The sequence below is a fragment of the Protopterus annectens genome, chromosome 7.part0, assembly GCF_019279795.1.
Source record: "Protopterus annectens isolate FY-2018-M chromosome 7.part0, PAN1.0, whole genome shotgun sequence".
In the NCBI taxonomy this organism is placed as follows: Eukaryota; Metazoa; Chordata; order Ceratodontiformes; family Protopteridae; genus Protopterus; species Protopterus annectens.
In genome coordinates this window covers 731,509,627-731,535,698 of record NC_056739.1, presented here as the reverse complement: position 1 = coordinate 731,535,698, position 26,072 = coordinate 731,509,627, and the positions used below count along the sequence as shown (strand labels likewise).

The following is a 26,072-nucleotide window of genomic DNA, read 5'->3' as shown; positions in this document are numbered from 1 at the left end:
TTGGATTACATAGCGATTAACAATTTACATAGCAATTACTTACAACATATTAACAGATGAAGAACACAGTACATCAGTAGACTTAGCGATAGTATTAAAATATTTTCCAGATCATTCAAGTATTAAAAAGATAATTAGTAGTAATTGTGTTATTTTTAAATTTGATCAAATCTTGAAAAATGTTTTAGGTGACTGCTCCCAGTTTGTAATTAAGAGGGGACATCATTTTAAAAATAGATTGGTATACAAAAACATTTTAAAATAACTGAATATAACTAATTATTCAGAGATAGATAAATGTGGGCATTGCAATCAATGTACTTATATCTATGTTGGTGACAGAATTAATATTTAAACTATTACTAATTTAGCAAAATGATTTAATTGCATGTCTAAGGGTGTGAGGTGTCTTAGTCTTTGTGAAGATCGGGATGCTTTTTGTGTTGGTGAAACTGAAAGAATGCTAGCTAAGTGCATCTATGAATATTACTATGACATTAAAAGAGGAAATGAAAATAATACATTATATAAGCATTCGAGCAGGAATTTTAAATTTGCTGTTTTAGGACAGTCCTAGAAAACCCACATGGTGGTCCATGGGAAACATGAATTGAAATATAGGGAACTGCCATGGCAATTCAAGTTAAATGCAGATATGAAACCTGGTTTAAATGATAACATTTCAGTATGCAGTGTACTTAAGCTAAGATCAGCTAAGCTTTAACTTTATAATTATTTAATGTAGTTGTATATATTTTTTAAAAGGACACATTATTCATTTATTTATTCACTAGTTATAAGCTTGTTTAAACTATTTGTTTATATATTGGTCTCTGTCCATTGATTTTTTTTTTTTTTACTGAAACAAGGTAACATAAAATTTTTTACATATATTTTGAATGTATTTCAAAGTCAACTAATATGGCTTTAAGAATGCTGTTTTGGGGATTGGGTTTGATTATTTGTTATTTTAGGATATTTCAATCATGTTTGTTGTTAATCTAATAATTGGTTTTAAGATTTTATTTGATATTTAGCATCACATGACCATATTCTTGATATTTAAATGTTGTGATAATAAAGCCTCAGTATAATGGATGGATGTCACTTTTGACTGATTCCTTGCTCCTTCCTGTGTTTTGAGTGGAACTTCTTAATAGATTGTTTACAAGTTTGTTTCCACCTAGCTGGCTTTTGCAGTTAAAAGCTATTCTTCCCCATCTCTATAAATATAAAAAAGAATTGAATATTCAAGAAAATATTTCAGAAAATAAAAAAGAGCATTGGGTTAACTAGCAAAGATTTAGACCATGGATTAAAAGTGTAATCCATACAGGACAGCTTTATCAACGAGGACACTGGAAAACAAACTTATGGTAATTCTATTTGATGTTATAGGGGTGCTCTTGGAATGTGCTAGAAGTGTCATGGGAACTAGTTGGGTACTGATATAAATAAATAGAACCAGCAGGTATTCAGGCCGATGAGCAGGCTAATTATGAGGTATGATTTGAAATATTTTACTGGATCCATTACTAGAGATTGTGGCTCTTTGAAGACATGACAAAGACAGTTAACACAGATCTACAGGTAAACTTCAGAGTCTTACCAAAATATGTATGAGGTGACACAAAGAGTTAAATAGGTTTGCACAAGCATGACAAAATATATGTGATATCTCAGTGATGTACATAAGAGTTAGACTGTGGTAGAAATGGTCATAGGCCTTCATCTAATCTGAGCCTTTGTTAATCATTCATGTACAACATAAATCCAAAACATGAAAAAACATGAATGTATTCTAAAAGTCAAATTACAGAATTCTACCTCCCTAAGTGAGTTTTTCACTTATGTGTTTTTATGATAGTGTTTAATTTAAACTTTTTCAGTGTTAGATGCTGAAAATGTTTCTACTTCCAATGATAGTTTCTCATTACTGTGCATATACAACCTTCCAGGAATGTTAATTGTAACTATAACGTACTACCTTTATCCACAGTGCTGTTTAATAATAGTTGTGTATCAATTCCTTTTCACTCATGTAGGAATGGATCTGTTTATGCTGATCTGCTCCCCACATATTGGTCTGGAAATGTGACAAATGAGACTGTTCGATCTGATATATACAACGGCCTCAACACTTTAAAACAAGCTGATCTTGAAGTTGACCCCAGATCCTTCATTGGTATGTATTTCTGAACCGTCCAGTTATGATTAAAATATGCTGTACTACTACAGAAATTCAACAAAAATGTTTTACAAATACTGCATCTAATGCAATGTCTCTGCTGTAGTCTGCAATCAGATGGTGAGTTTTATTTCCAGCTAACTGGAGCAGAAAATTTTAAATAAACTATTTTCAATCTTCAGCATTCTTGCATGTGGCATTCATTGTGAAGCTGCCATAACAGGACCTGAATAGAATTATCAGAACTTTCCTTCAGTGGGTAGTGTAGCCAGTAGTCTACTGTGTGTAAAACACAAAAGATTTTGTGGCATAAATATAACACACTGTTAATTGTTTATTTTTATTTATTATTTATTTTGCCATTTGTTAACCAGGTTAGTCCAACTGAGCCATGTGGCCTGTTTTCAGTGGAGACCTGAGGAGAAAAGCTCCAGACAATACAGAAAAATTTACAATACAATTACAATATTTCCTTAATAACAGAAATTAACAGAATTAAACAATATTCACACAGTAGAGAAAAATACAAAAATAGATACATAAAAATACAGAATTCATACATAAAATAACAGAGTGATCAGGTGTCTACTATATACAAGATTTTTTTCAGTTGCATTCCACTTGCGATACAGATGAATCCTTGTGGATTTGAAAAATAGTGTTTTACCATTGGTGTAACAGACATTAGTGTAATAGACTATTGTTATAAATGTGTTGATTAGATATGAAACATGAATGAAATAGCTAACTCATGGATCCCCTTAAATTATGTAGCATGTGATTCTAGTTATTTTCCACCTCACAGCAAGAGGTTCTCTGGTTTGATCCTCGGCTGGGGTGCCTTCTGTGCAGAGTCTGCATGTCCTCCCTGTGGTCACATGGGTTCCTCCAGGTGCTCCGGTTTCCTCCCACATCCCAAAGACATGATGTAGGTGGATTGGATACTGTAAATTGGACCTAGGCGTAAGTGTGTGCATGTGTGTGCCTTCTGTGGTAGGTTGGGTGCTGGACTGGCAACTCGACACCATAAAACTCCACTGCCAATCATGAGCGGATAGGTGATCCACTGTGGTGACTCCTAACCGGGAAAAGCCAAAAGAAGAAGAAGATGATTCTATTTATTTTCACTAGAGGTAATATATACTTATTGACCATGGGATGGTAAGGCCAATCTAACACCAAACAGGACAGGTTAATTCAAGCACCAAAGTGAAATTGGTTAGGCTTAAAATGGCTGATAAGAGCCGCTAGCCTAGTATTTACCTATGAACCAATGAGAGAAAAAGACAGACCCAGATATTACACAAAGATGGTCAGTCACTACTCTTTGACATTTTCAGGATGAGCAGAACTCCTTCTGTGAAAGACTTAGTAGTTGACAAACACCCTAGAGAAGATACTCAGAAACTTTGCTTTGCAGAAGGGGCAGTGAGCTAAAAGATCTGATTACTCACACAGAAGGATTAAATAATTTTGTCTTTGGGTTTGAAAACAGCTAAAAGAGCCACATATTATCCAGCAATGCAAATTATTTCAGTGTAAGGATAAGGTGGTATTCATAATCTCAGCCTATGCCCCACAGCAGTGCTGTGGTAGTGAGGAAAACAGTGCATTCAGACAGCAGTTGCAGGACCTGCTAGAGAAATGAGGAGAATATGAGCCTGTGCTGACCACAGCGGACCTAAATGCACATATTGGGACAGGGAGTACATGATATGAATACTGCTTAGGTCAACATGGAAGGGACAACATGAATAAAAAAGGACAGGTCATACTAGACTTCTGTTTGGCAAATAGCTTTGATGGTGGCCAACATATGGTTCAGCAAGAGAGATGGTCACAAGATCGCATACAAGAGTAGCCAACTTTCAACACAGGCAGACTTCCTCCTAGTAAGGAAAGGGCTCTGGGGTAGAAACAGTGATTGCAAAGTTATACCCAGTGAAACAGTCAGCCTGCAGCATAAACCACTGGTTGCCACAATCCACTGCACGTAGGGGTCAGAGAAGGCTCTAATGTCAACAGAGGCTAGACTGAAGAGATGGAAGTTGACTGGAGAGAAAACACAAGTGTTCAAGGAAATACTCAGGGCTTTAGTAACTCAGGATGAACAGGAAATAGGTGGAAATGAAGAAGAATGTCAGCACGTCAAAACAGCATTTATGAGGCTATAGAACAGATATGCCACCGAGCCAGGTATGTAAATAAGGTGCATAAGGAAAGCTGGTGTGGAATGCAGAAGTCCAGGAAGTGATCAAAGAAATGAATGCAGGAAAAAAAGTGGGAGATAAAAAAGACTGTCCAGGCTCGGAAGGAATACTGGCTAGCTAACAAAGAGTCTAAGACAGCAGTTGCAATTGTAAAGAACAAGGCATCAGAGACACTCTACCAGCTTCTGGAAAGTGACTCATTAGATGGCACAAAGAAACTCTCAGGTTACAAGACAAAGACTGAAAGATAAAGATTATCAGTGGACGCCCATCAAATGAAATGCCAGCAACAACCTGTTCTCCAGTCCACAGTACATCAAAAGCATATGGAAGGAGTACTTCCAACATGTTCTGAATGAAGAAAACCCCACAGAAGCTGTACTACCCCAGACACATACTACAATGTTCTTACTTCTCTCATCTGCAGTGAGACAGACTGTTGAGAAGCTAGACTTGGAGAAAGCTTATGACAAGGTCACAAGAAAGCTGATTTGGGAAGTCCTGCAATGGTCTCATGTCCCAGAAACATTGGTAGAATTAGTGCAGACAGTAATGTATCAAGGGTAGGGCAAAAAGGGCAGTTGTCCCTGGTGCAAATTGTTAAGGGGCACAATCAAGAACGCCACAGTTAAACTTTTTTTCTTACTGAAATACCAATATATAAAGAGACTTGGGTAAGCATTTGAAATGCTGGAACATGCTAAAGTGAGTCCCAAAGCATGGGGATTGAATGTCTGAAAAAATAGTCATACATAGTAAGTCTGGGATTGTCATTTCTCAAAATATTCCCTTTTCTCCAATTTATGGTGATCTTGGAGTTATTATATATACATTCAAAGAGTGTAGTGTGCTTGCCCCTTTACATCAGGGTATACATTTCAAGAACAAGAGTAATGTTCAAGATTAGCTCTTCTCCTGCATTTCCGGGTCTTTTTTTTTTTGGCATGTTTGCATATGGCATTGCAAGTGCCAACATTTCATTGTGGAGCCTGACCCAGCATTTATTCATTTTTTGTTTTTCATTTGAAGAGCTGGCACTATGGATTGGATGCTGTACTGTCAGTTAAACAATCACACAGTAAGCAGCAGACTTTTTTTCTCTTCTCTGAGGGTGGATTTGATGTGGCATGATTGGTTGATTTACAGTAGGAAACAAGTCACTTCCCACAGTAATCCAAAGACTTTTTTTTTTTTTGCTTTTAACTTGAAGATATAGGGTGAAAAGCATATAGATGGGATGCTGTACCCCTTTTTTTCTTTGTTTTTCTTTTTCACTTGTACAGCTGATGGTGTACAAGTTTGTGCAACTGGCACATGGCGCTAGGTGAGTCAAATATGGCTCTGAGTGCAAGCTATGTACAAGGACCCAATGATATAAGCATGAAAATGATTCACACTCATAGAAGGAGTCCCAGTGGGAGTGGGTGACCATTAGGCTTCAACTCTGAGCCCACTGCAGGTGATGGACTACATTAGCAAATGGGTGAAATGGGACAGATTAACAAATATGGCAGAATGTACCATGAGGATTTGATTTCAAAGGCATTATATGGCACTAAATGGTGCAACATTTTTAAACAAGCCAAATCTGCCCAGAAATCTTCTACATTTTAGTAGACTGATGGGCCCTTTTGTGAAAGTCCACACTGAAGGCAAAAATATACTTAAACAGCAAATAGTAAGTGAGGGGCCTGGGAATTTTACTATGTTCAGCCTTTCTGCTTAGAATCTCTAACACTGCATGAAATATGCCAACTCTTAAATTTAAACCAGCATGTTTTACATTCTTGGAATTATTAATTATCAGCTAAGCTGCCTATTGAAAACAGTGCTAAAGCAGAACAAACTTAGAGGTGTCACATGGCTTGACAAGCTTAGAGTTGTCACATGGCTTGATAAATGAGCCACTGTGCCCTACTATAATTCAGTCCTTTGGCAGAATATTATACTTTGATACCAGAAAACTGCATTTATCAAAGTATCAGCTTGAAAGTGTGTGTGTGTGTGTGTGTGTGTGTGTGTGTGTGTGTGTGTGTGTGTGTGTGTAGGAGTGCACACACACACACACACACACACACACACACAGACACGCATCCACACGCACCCACACGCGCCCACACACACCCACACACACATATATATTTGTGTGTGATCATGCTGTCTATTGGCATCCCAGATAATGGGCCATAAAAATCAGGAATGCAGTTTATTGATTTTTTTTTTTAAGAAGAAGCTGTAAAAACAAATCATCGGATAAATAATTAGCTAGAATCCTTAAATGTTAGAGCACTTAAAAGGACATAATGGAGATGGTTACTGTCTCCTTCTCCACCAAACAAAGGTAATGTAACATAACCAATTCTGAAATGACAAATGTCTGCAAGAAGCTTGTTAATTAACATGGGTCTAGTAAATGACCCTTGTCGAGTGTCAGCCTGGAAGGTAGATATGGAAAACAGAGAATCTGAGTACTGGACAGGTACTGGATGAAACTGGTGGATGGATTCAAGATCTCCTCCACACTTGCAGTCTTCCTACTGTGGGTGCTTCTGACCACTTCAATGATTTGTGCTATAGGTTCAATCTCATTTGAAGCAAAATTTCAGAGAACACATTCAGTGATGTAATTTAGAAATGGTGTCCATAGCAATTGACTAGTTTTCTGAAATTCTTAAAGGTCTCCAAACAGCCACAATATCTGAATTTCTAAGATGCTGAAACCAGATATGTATTTGCTAAAATCAGTACCTTTTAACTCTAGACTGGGTATATCCACAGACACTGGCTACATTTTATTTTATGCTTAAACATTGACATGTGTTAACCGACTACTAGACCCCTCCATAGTCTAGCTCAAGTTGTAACTTGTTTGCTCAGTAGCTAAAAATGAAAGTTATCCTCATGACTTACATGATTTACCTTTAGGCATTTTTGACAACATTATTATCAATCAATGTCAATCAATGTCATTTTGGACTTGGCAGTAATGATGGTTTTGGTGACAGCAGTGGCTGGTTGCCCTTTGTCTGTGATCATAGTTACTAATTACAAAATCCTTAGCAGCTGTTGGTCCTCCTTTTGTGATACCATAATGATAAATGTCATAGTTAAAATAAAACAGAAGACATAACAAATAAATCTACTTGTGTGTCTGCTCATCTGTCCTGTGTTATATGTTTGCTATAGAAATTGGAATTACTCAATTTTTCTTTTATTGAAAAACAGAGACCCTCAACTAACATAGTTTAAAAGTTTCTACAGTGCTAAATTGCTTAGTTCTTAATATGAAATCTGTAGTGTATTCACTGGTAAGTTTATCTAGACTAGATGTCATATCTCTCAACAAGAAATGTGGACAAAGCCATAAACAATAGGGGGACACAGACCCCAAAATGGGGGCAATTTTTAAATATTGCTCTTAGAAACTTAGAAAGTTGATAGAATAACACATTTTGAAGTGGCACAAATTTTCTGGATATGAAGCCTGAAACTTGAATGACTACAGTTATAAACTGACTTGAATCCCCAATGATTTTCTAATGATTTGCTAGAAAACCTCAATTTTATGAGAAACAGACCAAACATGTGAGGCAAAAATCTGGACAGTTGAGAGAGAGGTATGCTGGGTATATTTTAAAATAACAAGGTATAACACCGAATTAATGAAGCTAGCTCTGAAGAAAATCTTATTCTAAGGTTTTATTATATTAAGAAATATCACTGCTGTAGATTTAGCTTCTCATGCATAGATTTGTCCTTTGTTGTCAGATATCAGCTCAACACAGTCTCCAACGACAAGTAACATGCTTACCACAACAGCAGCAGCAGCAACAACAACAACAACTTCTGCAAAGAGCAGCAGCCCTGTATTAATAAATCCACCTGGTAATTACAGTTTCCCAGGATATGCTGTTGCAATCATTGTTATGTGTGGACTGGCCATTATCTGTGCCCCAATTATAGCTATTGTGGTAAGTATTATCAAGTTAACAAGTTATCAGCTTTCATAATTTGGAAAAGTATTTGGTTAAAGTAGCAGTTAACCGATTTTCTTTTTTGCAAGCAAGTTAGGCATGTCCATTTTTTTTAAGTATGACCATTTTGTTTCCTCCTTCCTAGCTCTTACAATCACATTTAAAGCTTCTGCTTTTTAAAACATTTGAGAGACAATGAAAAAGTAATATTGTTATAAAATAGTAGTAGATTCAATGAACCAGAGAACCAGCACCAAAACATAAAACTGTAAACATGACACAGATCACCTGGCATTAACTAGTGAACGAGATGTTAGAGGTGCTGATGTGTGTGGAAGGAAGAGACTGGCTGATGCCTGGATACCTATAACAAAGAGGCGGATGTGGTCAAATCAGCTGACCTGGCATTGACTAGTGAGCCAGATGTTAGAGGTGCTGGTGAAAGTGGAAGGAAGAGACTGGCTGATGACTGCATACCTATACCAAATAGGCAGATGTGGTCAAATCACCTGACTAGCTTAGACCTTCTGTTGATAAAAGGTGTACAACATACAGTGTCAGAGACAAGCCATTGGCAGTACCAAACCACACTTACAAACAAAAAAATCTTACTGGAGACTGACTCTCACCTCTGATCGGGAAATCATGGTGCCTTAAATTGAAGATCTTCATCTTGAAAAGGACACCCTCTTCCACACCCTGATATAGGATGACAGGTTGTTGGAGGGTTAGTAATCAAGGATTTCTGGGAGAAAAAAATATTGACCAAACTACTCTGAACTAAAAAAATGTGATATCCTTAAAACCTGAAGCAGTCCTGTATAGCTCTTGACATTTAGTTGTGCTGTAAATTTAAGGCCTGTAGGTGATGCTGGAACCTGTTGAAAGTATGAACTTTTGTGATAGTTAAACCTGCCATATCAGTATCAAATGAAATTTGGATTGCAACCCAATGGTATTAGACAGCTGTTAATACCAATGTGGAGAATGTGAACAGTATAAATTGAATTCTTCACAACTTTAAGAAAACTGCATTGCATCTGACACAGATGCCACAAAGGAAGATGGAAAACCATGTGAAAAATAAAGTGTACAGAACAATAAAATGATCGAAATGTTCTGGAAACATCCCACTGGTATCACACCACAAGTTGTTTTGTCATCCCTGATGTCATAGACCTTGAGAATAAGTTAAAGATCCCAGCTTTAAAAATGTTGAGTGTCTCAATTCACTAAAATGTTGCCAAACAGTAAGCAGCAGAAGGAAAGCAATATAAAATGAATAAGTCTGCATTACACGCATGTATTAATACAGTTAATGTTAGCGATATAATCCACAGAGGTCTGCATTACACACATGTATTAATACAGTTAATGTTAGTGATATAATCCGCAGCGGTCTGCATTACACGTATGTATTAATACAGTTAATGTTAGCGATATAATCCGCAGCAGTCTGCATTACACGCCTGTATTAACACAGTTAATATTAGCAATATAATCTGCAGAGGTCTGCATTACACATGTGAATTAATATAGTTAATGTTAGTGAAAAAATCCGCAGTGGTCTGCATTACACGCATGTATTAATACAGTTAATGTCAGCGATATAATCCGCAGAGGCCTGCATTACACGCATGTATTTATACAGTTAATGTTAGCGACATAATCCGCAGAGGTCTGCATTACACGCATGTATTAATACAGTTAATGTTAGTGATATAATCCGCAGAGGTCTGCATTACACACATGTATTAATACAGTTAATGTTAGTGATATAATCCGCAGAGGTCTGCATTACACGCATGTATTAATACAGTTAATGTTAGTGATATAATCCACAGCGGTCTGCATTACACACATATTAATACAATTAATGTTAGGGATATAATTTGCAGAGGTCTGCATTACATGCATGTATTAATACAGTTATTGTTAGCAATATAATATGCAGAGGTCTGCATTACACGCATGCATTAATACAGTTAATGTTAGGGATATAATACGCAGAAGGTCCGCATTACACGCATGTATTAATACAGTTAATGTTAGTGATATAATATGCAGAGTTCTGCATTACACGCATGTATTAATACAGTGAATGTTAGTGATATAATCCGCAGAGGTCTGCATTACACGCATGTATTAATACAGTTAATGTTAGTGATATAATCCGCAGAGGTCTGCATTACACGCATGTATAATTACAGTTAATGTTAGTGATATAATCCACAGAGGTCTGCATTACACGCATGTATTAATACAGTTAATGTTAGGGATATCATCTGCAGAGGTCTGCATTACATGCATGCATTAATGCAGTTAATGTTAGAGATATAATCTGCAGAGGTCTGCATTACACACATGCATTAATACAGTTAATGTTAGTGATATAATCCACAGAGGTCTGCATTACACGCATGTATAATTACAGTTAATGTTAGTGATATAATCTGCGTAGGTCTGCATTACAAGCATGTATTAATACAGTTAATGTTAGTGATATAATCCGCAGCAGTCTGCATTACACCCATGTATTAATACAGTTAATGTTAGGGATATAATCTGCAGAGGTCTGCATTACACGCATGTATTAATACAGTTAATGTTAGTGATATAATCCGCAGAGGTCTGCATTACACGCATGTATTAATACAGTTAATGTTAGTGATATAATCCACAGAGGTCTGCATTACACGCATGTATTAATACAGTTAATGTTAGGGATATAATCTGCAGAGGTCTGCATTACATGCATGCATTAATGCAGTTAATGTTAGAGATATAATCTGCAGAGGTCTGCATTACACACATGCATTAATACAGTTAATGTTAGGGATATAATCCACAGAGGTCTGCATTACAGGCATGTATTAATACAGCTAATGTTAGTGATATACTACGCAGAAGGTCTGCATTACACGCATGTATTAATACAGTTAATGCTAGTGATATAATCCACAGAGGTCTGCATTCGATGCATGTATTAATGCAGTTAATGTTAGGGATATAATCCACAGAGGTCTGCATTACATGCATGTGTTAATACAGTTAATGTTAGGGATATAATCTGCAGAGGTCTGCATTACATGCATGTATTAATACAGTTAATGTTAGTGACATAATACGCAGAAGGTCTGCATTACACGCATGAATTAATACAGTTAATGTTAGCGATATAATCCGCAGAGGTCTGCATTACATTCATGTATTAATACAGTTAATGTTAGTGATATAATACGCAGAAGGTCTGCATTACACGCATGTATTAATACAGTTAATGTTAGTGATATAATCCGCAGAGGTCTGCAATACAGGCATGTATTAACACAGTTAATGTTAGTGATATAATACGCAGAAGGTCTGCATTACACGCATGTATTAATACAGTTAATGTTAGTGATATAATCCGCAGAGGTCTGCATTCGATGCATGTATTAATGCAGTTAATGTTAGTGATATAATCCACAGAGGTCTGCATTACACGCATGCATTAATACAGTTAATGTTAGGGATATAATCTGCAGAAGTCTGCATTACATGCATGCATTAATACAGCTAATGTTAGGGATATAATCCGCAGAGGTCTGCATTACACGCATGTGTTAATACAGTTAATGTTAATGATATAATATGCAGAGGTCTGCATTACATGCATGTATTAATACAGTTAATGTTAGTGATATAAACCGCAGAGGTCTGCATTACATGCATGTATTAATACAGTTAATGTTAGTGATATAATCCGCAGATGTCTGCATTAGATGCATGTATTAATACAGTTAATGTTAGTGATATAATCCGCAGAGGTCTGCATTACACACATGCATTAATACAGTTAATGTTAGGGATATAATCTGCAGAAGTCTGCATTACACGCATGCATTAATACAGTTAATGTTAGGGATATAATCCACAGAGGTCTGCATTACATGCATGCATTAATACATTTAATGTTAGGGATATAATCCGCAACGATCTGCATTAAACACGTATTAATACAATTAATGTTAGAGATATAATCCGCTGCAGTCTGCCTTACACGCATGTATTAATGCAGTTAATGATAGTGATATAATCCGCAGAGGTCTGCATTACACACATGCATTAATACAGTTAATGTTAGGGATATAATCCGCAGCGGTCTGCATTACATGCATGTATTAATACAGTTAATGTTAGAGTTATAATCCGCAGCGGTCTGCATTACACACATGTATGAATGCAATTAATGTTAGAGATATAATCCCTAGCGGTCTGCATTACATGCATGTATTAATACAGTTAATGTTAGTGATATAATCTGCAGAGTTCTGCATTACAGGCATGCATTAATACAGTTAATGTTAGGGATATAATACGCAGAAGGTCTGCATTACATGCATGAATTAATACAGTTAATGTTACGGATATAATTTGCAGAGGTCTGCATTACACGCATGTATTAATACAGTTAATTTTAGCAATATAATATGCAGAGGTCTGCATTACACGCATGCATTAATACAGTTAATGTTAGGGATATAATATGCAGAAGGTCCGCATTACACGCATGTATTAATACAGTTAATGTTAGTGATATAATACACAGAGATCTGCATTACACACATGTATTAATACAGTGAATGTTAGTGATCTAATCCACAGAGGTCTGCATTACATGCATGTATTAATACAGTTAATGTTAGTGATATAATCCGCAGAGGTCTGCATTACATGCATGTATAATTACAGTTAATGTTAGTGATATAATCTGCAGAGGTCTGCATTACATGCATGTATTAATACAGTTAATGTTAGTGATATAATCCGCAGCGGTCTGCATTACACACATGTATGAATACAATTAATGTTAGGGATATAATCCCTAGAGGTCTGCATTACACGCATGTATTAATACAATTAATGTTAGGGATATAATTTGCAGAGGTCTGCATTACATGCATGTATTAATATAGTTATTGTTAGCAATATAATATGCAGAGGTCTGCATTACACGCATGCATTAATACAGTTAATGTTAGGGATATAATACGCAGAAGGTCCGCATTACATGCATGTATTAATACAGTTAATGTTAGTGATATAATCCACAGAGGTCTGCATTACACGCATGTATTAATACAGTTAATGTTAGTGATATAATCTGCAGAGGTCTGCATTACACGCATGTATTAATACAGTTAATGTTAGTGATATAATCCGCAGAGGTCTGCATTACACACATGTATGAATACAATTAATGTTAGGGATATAATCCCTAGAGGTCTGCATTACACGCATGTATTAATACAGTTAATGTTAGTGATATAATCTGCAGAGGTCTGCATTACACGCATGTATTAATACAGTTAATGTTAGTGATATAATCCACAGAGGTCTGCATTACACGCATGTTTTAATACAGTTAATGTTAGGGATATAATCTGCAGAGGTCTGCATTACATGCATGCATTAATGCAGTTAATGTTAGAGATATAATCTGCAGAGGTCTGCATTACACACATGCATTAATACAGTTAATGTTAGGGATATAATCCGCAACGGTCTGCATTACATGCATGTATTAAAACAATTAATGTTAGGGATATAATCTGCAGAGATCTGCATTACACGCATGTATTAATACAGTTAATGTTAGTGATATAATCCGCAGAGGTCTGCATTACAGGCATGTATTAATACAGTTAATGTTAGTGATATAATCCATAGAGGTCTGCATTAGATGCATGTATTAATACAGTTAATGTTAGTGATATAATCCACAGAGGTCTGCATTACATGCATGCATTAATACAGTTAATGTTAGGGATATAATCTGCAGAGGTCTGCATTACATGCATGTATTAATACAGTTAATGTTAGTGATATAATCCGCAGATGTCTGCATTAGATGCATGTATTAATACAGTTAATGTTAGTGATATAATCCGCAGAGGTCTGCATTACACACATGCATTAATACAGTTAATGTTAGGGATATAATCCGCAATGGTCTGCATTACATGCATGTATTAATACAGTTAATGTTAGGGCTCTAATCTGCAGAGGTCTGCATTACAGGGATGTATTAATACAGTTAATGTTAGTGATATAATCCATAGAGGTCTGCATTAGATGCATGTATTAATACAGTTAATGTTAGTGATATAATCCACAGAGGTCTGCATTACACGCATGTATTAATACAGTTAATGTTAGTGATATAATATGCAGAGGTATGCATTACATACATGTATTAATACAGTTAATGTTAGTGATATAATCCGCAGATGTCTGCATTAGATGCATGTAATAATACAGTTAATGTTAGTGATATAATCCGCAGAGGTCTGCATTACACGCATGCATTAATACAGTTAATGTTAGGGATATAGTCTGCAGTGATCTGCATTAAACACGTATTAATACAATTAATGTTAGGGATATAATCCGCAGAGGTCTGCATTGCATGCATGTATTAATACAGTTAATGTTAGTGATATAATCCGCAGAGGGCTGCATTACACACATGCATTAATACAGTTAATGTTAGGGATATAATCCACAGCGGTCTGCATTACATGCGTGTATTAATACAGTTAAGGTTAGGGATATAATCCGCAGTGGTCTGCATTACACACATGTATGAATACAATTAATGTTAGGGATATAATCCCTAGAAGTCTGCATTACCTGCATGTATTAATACAGTTAATGTTAGGGATATAATTTGCAGAGGTCTGTATTACACATATGTATTAATACAGTTAATGCTAGTAATATAATATGCAGAGGTGTGCATTACACACATGCATTAATACAGTTAATGTTAGGGATATAATACGCAGAAGGTCCGCATTACACGCATGTATTAATACAGTTAATGCTAGTAATATAATATGCAGAGGTCTGCATTACACAGATGCATTAATACAGTTAATGTTAATGATATAATCCACAGAGGTCTGCATTACATGCATGCATTAATACAGTTAATGTTAATGATATAATACGCAGAAGGTCTGCACTACATGCATGTATTAATACAGTTAATGTTAGTGATATAATCCGCAGATGTCTGCATTAGATGCATGTATTAATACAGTTAATTTTAGTGATATAATCCACAGAGGTCTGCATTACACGCATGCATTAATACAGTTAATGTTAGGGATATAATCTGCAGAAGTCTGCAGTACACGCATGCATTAATACAGTTAATGGTAGGGATATAATCCACAGAGGTCTGCATTACACACGTATTAATACAATTAATGTTAGGGATATAATCCGCAGAGGTCTGCATTACATGCATGTATTAATGCAGTTAATGTTAGCGATATAATCCGCAGAGTTCTGCATTACATGCATGTAGTAATACAGTTAATGTTAGCGATATAATCTGCAGAGGTCTGCATTACACACATGTATTAATACAGTTAATGCTAGCGATTTAAACTGCAGAGGTCTGCATTACATGCATGTTTTAGTACAGTTAATGTTAGTGATATAATCCGCAGTGGTCTGCATTACACACATGTAGTAATACAGTTAATGTTAGCGATATAATTCGCAGTGGTCTGCATTACATGCATGTATTGATACAGTTAATGTTAGTGATATAATCTGCAGAGGTCTGCATTATGCGCATGTGTTAATACAGTTAATGTTAGTGATATAATCTGCAGAGGTCTGCATTGCATGCATGTATTAATACAGTTAATGTTAGTGATAAAATCCACAGAGGTCTGCATTACACGAATGTATTAATACAGTTAATGTTAGTGATATAATCTGCAGAGGTCTGGATTGCATGCATGTATTAATACAGTTAATGTTAGTGATATAATCCGCAGAGGTCTGCATTAGATGCATGTAATAATACAGTTAATGTTAGGGATATTATCCGCAGAGTTCTGGATTGCACGCATGCATTAATACAGTTAATGTTAGTGATATAATCCGCAGATGTCTGCATTACAGGCATGTGTTGTTAGGGATATAATCTGCAGAGGTCTGCATTACATGCATGCATTAATGCAGTTAATGTTAGGGATATAATCCGCAGAGGTCTGCATTATACACATGCATTAATACTGTTAATGTTAGGGATATAATCCGCAGTGGTCCACATTACATGCATGTATTAATGCAGTTAATGTTAGGGATATAATCTGCAGAGGTCTGCATTACACGCATGTATTAATACAGTTAATGTTAGGGATATTATCCACAGAGATCTGCATTATACACATATATTAATATATTTAATGTTAGGGATATTATCCGCAGAGGTCTGCATTACACGCATGTATTAATACAGTTGATGTTAGCGATATAATCTACAGAGGTCTGCATTAAACGCATGTGTTAATACAGTTAATGATAGCGATATAATCTGCAGAGTTCTGCATTACACGCATTCATTAATTCAGTTAATGTTAGTGATATCATCCGCAGAGGTCTGCATTGCACGTATGTATTAATACCGTTAATGTTAGTGATAAAATCTGCAGACAGTTAGTGTAAGTGATATAATCTGCAGAGCTCTGCATTACAGGCATTCATTAATACAGTTAATGTTAGTGATATAATCCAGAGCTGTCTGCATTACATGCATTCCTTAGTACAGTTAATATTAGTGATATAGGTTTATAAGTTCATAGGTAGGTACTAGGCTATTGGCTCTAGGGCCTATATAAGCCTTGCCAAATGTACCCTGGCTTTTGCCACCCAAGAAAATTATTTTCCTGTGCCCATGTTGACCAGAGCCACAGAAGTGGTCCTCTGGGTGAATTTCCTATCTCCCATCCAATCATCAAGATTTTTTTGAAGAGTGCTATTGAGGAGATTTGTTTGATATACATAGGTAGTTTGTTCCAGAGTATGGGAAGTCTCTGGATCAGGAATTTATCCCTCCATCATGTTCTGTTTATTTTGCTGACAAGGTTTAGTTCCCTAGTGCATGTAGCATGGGGGGATTGGGATTTCCTTAAGTGGAGCATGTTCAACAATGCTGGGTTTGACATAGCTTTGTATGTTAGGCAGAGATCGCCTCTGAGTAGGCAATTTGCGATGGAGCAAAGCTGGAGTTTTTTGAGACGGTCTGTGTAGGGCATCTGTTTGAGGCTGGTAATCCTCTTTGTGAAGTATTTTTGTGGCCTTTCTAGTTGATGTAGATGTCTTGTGAGGTACATACCAAAAGGGGCGTTGTACTCTATAATGGGTCTAATGAGTAACGAGTAGAGGGGAACAATGACCTCTTTTTTTCCTGGATGAGAAACCTTTTGTGATGAGGTGTGCCATGTAGAAGGATTTCATGACTACTGTGGCAATGTGATTATTAAAGGAGAGATTACTGTCCACCTGTGAACCCAAGGTCTCTTATCACACTTTTGGTGTTAAGTAGATAACTGCGTATGTGGTAGTTCATGGGTACAGAGTTTTTACCAAAAGGGAAGACAATGCACTTTTTGGTATTAATCTTGAGGCCATAGCTTTGACACCAGGCATCTGTCTCAGTGAGGCCCTTTTGTAGAATGTCCACATCTTTAAGGAGTTTCAATTATGGCTCCTAGTTTGCAGTCATCTGCGAACTATTTTAGCCCAAGACCTTCTGTGTTAGCTTGTACTTCTGAGAAATAAATACCAAACAGGAGAGGACCCAGGACTGAACCCCGTGTTACTCCACTTGTCACTGGTCTGAAGTTGGATTTGGAGTCTGCTACTTTCACAGTGTAGGTTCTGTCAGTAAGCCACTTAGCAACCCATCTTGTGACATAGGGATTTATAACTAGTTTAGTGAGTTTATCTATAATTCCAGAGTGGGGGATGGTGTCAAAAACCTTGGCAAGATCTAGATAGGCTGTGTGAACCACCTTACCCTCATCTACAGCTTTGGTGACCGCTTCAAAGAAGTCTATCAGGTTTAGGAGATGTAATCAGCCTTTTACAAGCCTGAGCTGGGTGGGGTCCACAGTTTGGAGATTACCAATGTCATTGTTTATAAGTTCCATGATGATACATTCCATAGCCTTGTAGACCAGGCTTGTCAGGCTAATGGGCTGGTAGTTCCTGGGGTCCGTGGTGGCTCACCCTTTATGTAGTGGGATAACTGTCACTGTGCGCCATTCAGTGGGCACAAAGCCTGAGGTGAGGCTATGATTGAACATGGTACTTAAGTGGGGGTACCAGTTTGTTCTGTAGTTCATGTAGAACGCAGCCTGGGATGTTGTTAGGTCCCATGGATGCTTTGTTCTTGGATTTGGAGAGTGCGTTTTTTACCTGTGCAGCTGTGATTACAGGAACTTTGCATTCTTCCGGTATAGAGATGGGCCCTTTAGGGGGTGAGAGGGGTGTAAAGTTAGCACTGAACCTATCTGCCAGGATGTTGGCAATATCAGTTTGTTCTATATATTTAGTGCCATTGTGCTGTAACTCAGAACAGATCTGAGTGTTGCCATTGAGATTCTTGACATAGCTATAGAATGCTTTGGGGTTGTCTTTAGAATCAGTGGCAATTTTATTTTCGGAACTAACTTTGGAGGATTTTATGAGGGATCTCAGCTTTTTACTGAGGCTGTCTAGGGATTTCCTCCAATTGTGATTTTACTCTTTTTTGCAACAGTTTCTTTCTTCTGTTGTAGAGTTTTTTTATGGCAGGGGACCACCAGATTGGCTTCCTTTCTTTGGAGGATAGCATTCTGGTTCTGTTAGGGATTGCACGATCCATGCACTCGTGTAAGTGCTTATAAAGTGCAGCAGTCTGCATTACACGCATTCATTAATACAGTTAATGTTATTGATATAATCCACAGCAGTCTGCATTGCATGCATTCATTAATACAGTTAATGTTAGTGATATAATCCACAGCAGTCTGCATTACACATATTCATTAATACAGTTAATGTTAGTGATATAATCTGCAGTGGTCTGCATTACACGCCTTCATTAATGCAGTTAATATTATTGAAAGGAACAAAGCAATTATGATGAAGCCTTACACTAATACCAAAAAATCACTGTGGGTACAACAAGTAACTGAAGAAACACCAAAACCCACAGAAGAAACCACGATCCACACTTTGTTGAAATGCAAAGAAACAGAAGTTCTTTAATACAATAATCCTTTAACAATCAGTTGGTTGAGCGCTTTCATGTATAAAATACACTTCATCAGAACAAAGTAAAGACCTGAAAAAACAATTTATATAGTTAAAAAAACGCCAAAATTAATTGAATAAATGCTACACCCTCTCCTTTTTCTTAAAAAGACAGTATACAATTGCACTAAATGGTGCACTAAAAAAGCTCATAATATTAAATAATCCCTAAATTCAACAATAACTATACATTTTATGTAAAAATAAATCAGTTAAAAAACATCTAATAGTTGTTGAAACAAATAAAGTGGTAATATACTAGATATAAAACAACAACTTGACACTTGTGCAAACCACAAAAATTCATGTTAGTAAAAAACTACATGGAAAAAATAACAAAGCGTAACTGAAATTAATATAAAACATACCCCAAAAAAATAATATGAGTAAAGCCTTACACTAATCATAGGATGGATAACTTTGAGACATGGGTAGGGTAATGCTGTGTGCTACTGCTTTTAAATTCCATCAGGAGCTCAGTCCTGACATCTGGGTAGTGTTTGTGTGTTCTGTATGACATTAGATGCTTTTTTTATATTTACCTATTTTCCTCCATTGATCCAAACTAGTTTGGTTGACTATCTTTTCTAAAAACGCATAAATGGGTTTATGTTGTATGGATCTTTTCTCATCATGTCTTCTCTGCTGCTGTGAGAATCTCCTAGTTAACGAAGTCAGACAAATAAATACACTACTTTAGCATTAAGAAATTTCTTCAACAGTGAAAATGAACCTTTTACATTTTCTTTTTCTCAGGGCTGGAAGAAAGGATTATGGAAAAAACTAACTAAAGCATGTGCACTGAAATCTCCAAACAGTGAATTCCAAACTTCAGTGTGGAAGGTAGGATCATTGCCATCTGCAAATTATATGTCATTTTACGCAGCTGTTACATGTATATTAGGATATTTATCACAGAGATAACGGAAACTCTTTCTTTGTTTCTGACACTCAAATTAGTGTAGTTAGAAGAATATCAGTATAATAAACACTATGGGAATCTTTCTGGTGTATCCTACAACTTAAGTCACCTTGAGACTACAGAATACATAATTAAAACATATCAGTAGAAGTGGTAAGGGGGGCACATTTACCTATTTCATGGGTGAACGGGGTAAAACCCTCCTGCAAAAATGCTTTAATAGCATTACAGCAGGTTTTTGAGATGCACTTTCTTCTTGCACTTTATTTTTCACAGTTGCAAGACTTACCTTTATTGCAATCACATTCCTGATGTGGAGACACGTTAATTATGTGTATATAGAGCAGAGAGAAAGACGTTTGGATAGTAATGGAGACACGTTAATTATGTGTATATAGAGCAGAGAGAAAGACATGTTGATAGTAATGACCATTTTACTTGCGTTAGTTACTTTGTGGCATGCTAATCAAAATGTTCCTTCTCTTCAGTCATTTTATGACGCAGTTATGAACACTGAACACTGTTGTGCCATTAAAGGCAAGAACTCTATAACTGCCTTATTTAGACATTCAGAAACTTGTAATGGGTTAAAAATGTGTATTTGCTACTTAATTAGAATATAACAAGCTGGTATGTCAAATTTCACTTAATGAAGGGGGAAAATCCTAGTTTTATTAGCTTTAAGTATGTACTGAAACTAGTAATTCTTGATAGGACGTTGTGTGTCATGTGGTTTAATATACTGCTTATATAAAACTTATAAATGAGTATGCTTTCAGATCTGAAGAAATTTTGGCTCATTGTAGAGAAGAAACTGCTAAACTGCAATAAACTGAAGTTTGGTGTTTAGTCCATCCACTGCATGTGTTAATGCATTTTTTGTTTAGGTTTGTTTATATACAAGTGTTGCTTGACAAAATTCTTTGTGTGTTTTGAGTTGTTCAGTTTATAAAGTTCTTGAGACCCATTTCTAATTTCACATAGAATAAGACAGTTAAAAAGGCAGTAGGCAAAACGGTGCAGGTTCTTCAGCAAAAGCCTTTTAAAGACTACAGTTCTTTAGTATTAATACTTGTGAATGGAAAAGTGATTATAATGTCATTGTGTAAAGAAAAAAAATCCAATTCTAGTAGTATATTATCCTTTTAAAACGGGATCTTCTCTGATATACTAATGCTAGTATAACTGCTAGCTTGTATCCTGTGTGCACTGTCTCACTAACATAGTTGATTATGCCGCAGCTGAATGAAAACCGAACACATTAAAACTATTCTTGTAAAACAGCTTCACTCTAAATACCTCCCAGTATGAGGCTCTGGCTCAACACTCCTGATATCTGAATATACTACACCAAAGTTGCATCAGCCAGGAGAAAAGGGAATATTTGTATACAAGAAAGATACGTGTAGGAAACAAAATACATTTTTATTCAGTCTAGATTTTCCTTGATTATGCTAATAATATTAGTATAGACTTAATTTATGTTTTCTTACTTTTCTAAGTTTATCTCAGTCTCACTTGCTCTCTCTCTCTCTCTCTCTCTCTCTGTCTCTGTCTCTTTCATTCCTAGAATTCTAAGATACTGTAGTAGAAATGCGTATGTTCAGGCTATGTTGCTTAGAAGGTCTAATATTTTTCATTATTTCATAATTTTAAGCTGTGATTCTATAAGGTCAACACTAGGTAGCAACCAAGGAACAAAAGCACTAGGTTATCAACTCTGCACTGTAATAAGCAAAAATGTTACTTCTGAAATGGTAGCAGTTACAAAAAATGTATGCATAACTAATTAAATTTTTGCTAAAGTGTTTTCTCTGTGAAGTCAGACGTTCCATAATAAAGTGATAAATACCTGAAAGGAGCCAGTTTGGCACTATCCGTATGAGTCAGTGTGACAGATATGGAGAATGTGCTTAGATAGAATCAAAGATGATCTCCTAATTGATAATGACTCATTAAGCATTTTATATTAGATAGCTGGCTTTTATGCTGCAAATATGATTCAGTCATTCTAACATGCTTAAACTATTACTAAGAATTAATAAAACCAGGATACTTATAGCATTAATTATTTGTACACTTTTTATTCTGTAGTCACATGGATCATATGATTTTGAGAAAGCAAGCCGCTACCTGGACTGAAGACAGAAGAAATGGCAGGATAGAACTGTAATGGAATAATATGCTCATGATGTGAAACTGCTGAATGAATTGTCCTTCTTCCACGGATCATGTGACTCTGTGACATATGACCATAAAGCAATGGTGCAATGACTACATGACATTCTCAGCCTGGAATGCATGCATATTTGGTAACCAGTATCACATTTTTTTATTGTGTATTAAACTAAACTGACTGCATATAGTCATCAGAAGGAATATTTGCACATTTATAAACATGGATAAGGAAAAAGGGACAGCAGAGTCTGAGGTGCCCAAGATATTAACAGATTATTTATCTTTTTAACGGCTGGAAATGAAGTACCATGAACTCTTCAAATGCTGTTAAAGCATATAGCCCTCATATTTGCCAATTAAATTTACCCTTCTCTTTGCTGTCATATAATTTATTTAAAAACTGTGTCAGTATTGTCAGTAAACACATACAGAAATGAAGTTGTATATGCACTGAGATATATGAAGACTGGTTACTTCCTAAACAAGCTGTACGTACTTTATAAGCTTTAAGTATTCACTTCATTTTTAGGGCATTGACTTGTCTGACTCAAGGTGATGTATACATGATACAAGTACCAGCAATATTATAAATGTGTTTCTTCCAGAAGATTATTTATTAGGATTAAATATATGAGTAAAACTGCTATGATTGACTGCTCTAGGGCTAGAGGAATATGAGTGCATGATTTACCTGGATGTAGGGGATGATTCTCTTTGTGGCAAGAAGGGTAGTTTGATCTAACAATACTATGGCCTGTCTGTACTGACCTACATTCATTCATTCATTCATTCATTCATTCATTCATTCATTCATCCATTCATACATTTTCCAGTAGATGTGTATTCTTCTCAGAACTATATAGGAACCAGAGCACACCCAGGCAGGTAGTGGGTATAAAGAATGGTGTCAATCCTAAGTGGGATTCCAGATTATCAACGGATATACAGAAATGTGGACATGCGTTGCACTTGTATACACGTGTCTGCACACCCACACACATACTTACCTGTGAGCAATTTGAAGTTCTGTTAATTTGTTGATTCAACATTTCTTTGGAATGTGGAAAATCCAAACCCTCTTGTGTGTCCAAATTGATAAAAGGAGGACATAAAGAGAATGTACCCCACCTAAGAACTGAACCAGAACCATCAGGCATTGTATGGTAGCAATGTTAATGCCTGCAGTTCTGTGTTACCTAACTCTAATCCGTAATGAAACCAGAAATATCCCATTGTTAGAATAAAAAGTGCAGCCTCAGTAGCTATAGAAAATGATTTTTGCACATAAAATAATAACAATGACAGCTAAGCTCAGTTGGTTCTCTGTTACTGTCAGATTAATATATTTGGAAATGATAGCATTTCTATATAACCTCACATTCTTCAAGAAGATCAAATATATATTCCATGAATGAGAATATTTCTGCAGCATGCACTTTTATATCTGAACTAAGCTTAATAATTTGTAAATATGACAGTTTTGCTACATAATTAATATATCTGGGTATTACTGCAATGTTGTTTCATAGTATATATCTGAATGACATTTTAATATTTATTTAATGACATTACTTGCGTAAAGTATTGATATAATATACCTTCTAAAAACAACACTTTTCTCCATTAGTCACTGAGGATTATGACACACTGTCTTTCAACAATATGTCTTGCATAACTTTGGAAACTTGTGACTAATATATCTTAGATACTACAAGGCAATACACATTAAAATTACTTCAGTTATCCCTTGCCTGATGCACATGTACTCCTGTTAAGGGTCATGTGGAAATCAAAGCCAAGTCATTTAAGCAGGAGAAATGAGGCAGAGACCCCTTGATGTATAAGATGCCAATCCATGCGTTATATAACACGATACTCTTAAAATGTTAAAAGACAATGTATTCATCATATATACAAAGCAATGCAATATATATATGATGTCCCACTTTAAGCTATAAATATATTAACATTCATAGTTTTACAATACTTTTCAATGAACATTTTAATGTTGATATACTATCCGATAATGCACCATAAAGCAACATACATAAGAAAAAATGACCTCTGAACATTATTATATTTCTGAGCACATTCTTGAATGATTGTGAATGTGATATTTTTGTGAAAAAAAAAACTTGTATAGGATGCTCATATTTGATATGCATGCTTGTTGTAACACTTACACTCCAGATTTGGAGTATTACTTTTCTAGATTTCTATAACTTGTATCAAATGCTTACTCCTCTTAAATATGAAGCAAATAATTAATAAAACCAGTATCATCTGCATCTTTAAGCATGAAATTGATTCATGGTGCTTGAAATGAAGGGACCCTGGTAAATGTGCACTTGAATACAAAAGCCATATTTTTGTTTGAACACTTTTGAACTGTCTCAGTTTTATCCATGTATTTACTTATGGTCAGTTAAATGATTTGTTCTGAATCCTACTCACCAGGCTGCTGCTATCTCACAAAATGTTTGAAATTATTTCTAATGTTATTTATTCACTTGCAACGATGTTTGCTTTTTCTTTCCACTAATGAGGGGGTTTGGAATGTTAATATTTTATCTATGGTTAGATAAGGTTCACTAAAAAGAGCTACATCTGTAGCAGAACTTTACATTTTGGAAGACAAAAGTGTAAGCTGCCTATCTAATTGTTATATAATGGCTGAATGCAATGTGAACTTTTTTTATGGAAAGCCAAAACACAAATTATTTTATTTTTATAAATAAAATATCAAATATAACATTTATCTCAGTGGGTTTATTGCATTTTTATACTATTATCATTATTCATTCTTATTATTATCTTTTTCTAATTTACAGGAAAGTCAACTGCACAGTTAGACCCCTTTCAGTCATGACATCTTAAAACAATGTTAATAAATAATACAGTACGAATGAGTATAGTGTTATAAAATTCATTTAATACTATTATATTCTGCGGTGGTGGTGTTGCGGTAGCACTGTCACCTCACAGTAAGATGTTGTCCTGTTCAATTCATAGCTAGAGCGTCTTCTGTGTGGAGACATGTGTGAATGCCGCATACCTTCGTTGAAGGTTGTGCGTCAGGGCTGGCAACTCGGCACGTAAAAATCTACTGCCAATCATTAGCGGACCAGAGTTCAGCTGTGGCGAGCCCTAACTGGGAAAAGCCGAAAGACACAACATATTCAGTAAGATGCTATTTTGACCATGTGTCTCTTGATCGATCCTTTATAACGTGAAGCACAGGTATTGCTCAGGCTTCATTACTTAAGGTAGTTATTGTACACTTTGTGTGCCCATTCCATGTGGGAAAAATGCTGACTTTTGGTCTTTCTCTAGTATCAACGCCTCTCACAGAAAGAATTTTACATTATGTTTAACTGATCACTGAGGAACAATAACCAGAATAATAAACTAAGAAGGTACCCCAAAAGACTCCCTACTGTTTGATTTTATGGAAT

The 26,072-nt window shown here is 35.8% G+C and overlaps 1 protein-coding gene across 4 annotated transcripts in view; it reads left to right on the top strand.

The window, feature by feature from the left end:
* The window catches only part of LOC122806653 (serine-rich adhesin for platelets-like), a 162,129-nt gene extending 136,754 nt beyond the window's left edge, over positions 1-25,375 (top strand). For all 4 annotated transcript variants that reach the window (XM_044077254.1, XM_044077252.1, XM_044077253.1 and 1 more), the window contains 4 exons: positions 2,046-2,185; positions 8,167-8,369; positions 20,274-20,360; positions 22,534-25,375. In XM_044077254.1, the coding sequence (XP_043933189.1) occupies positions 2,046-2,185; positions 8,167-8,369; positions 20,274-20,360; positions 22,534-22,581 (478 nt within the window). In that variant the 3' untranslated portion in view covers positions 22,582-25,375. The remainder of the gene's footprint in view (positions 1-2,045; positions 2,186-8,166; positions 8,370-20,273; positions 20,361-22,533) is intronic.
* The last annotated feature ends 697 nt before the right edge of the window (positions 25,376-26,072 follow it).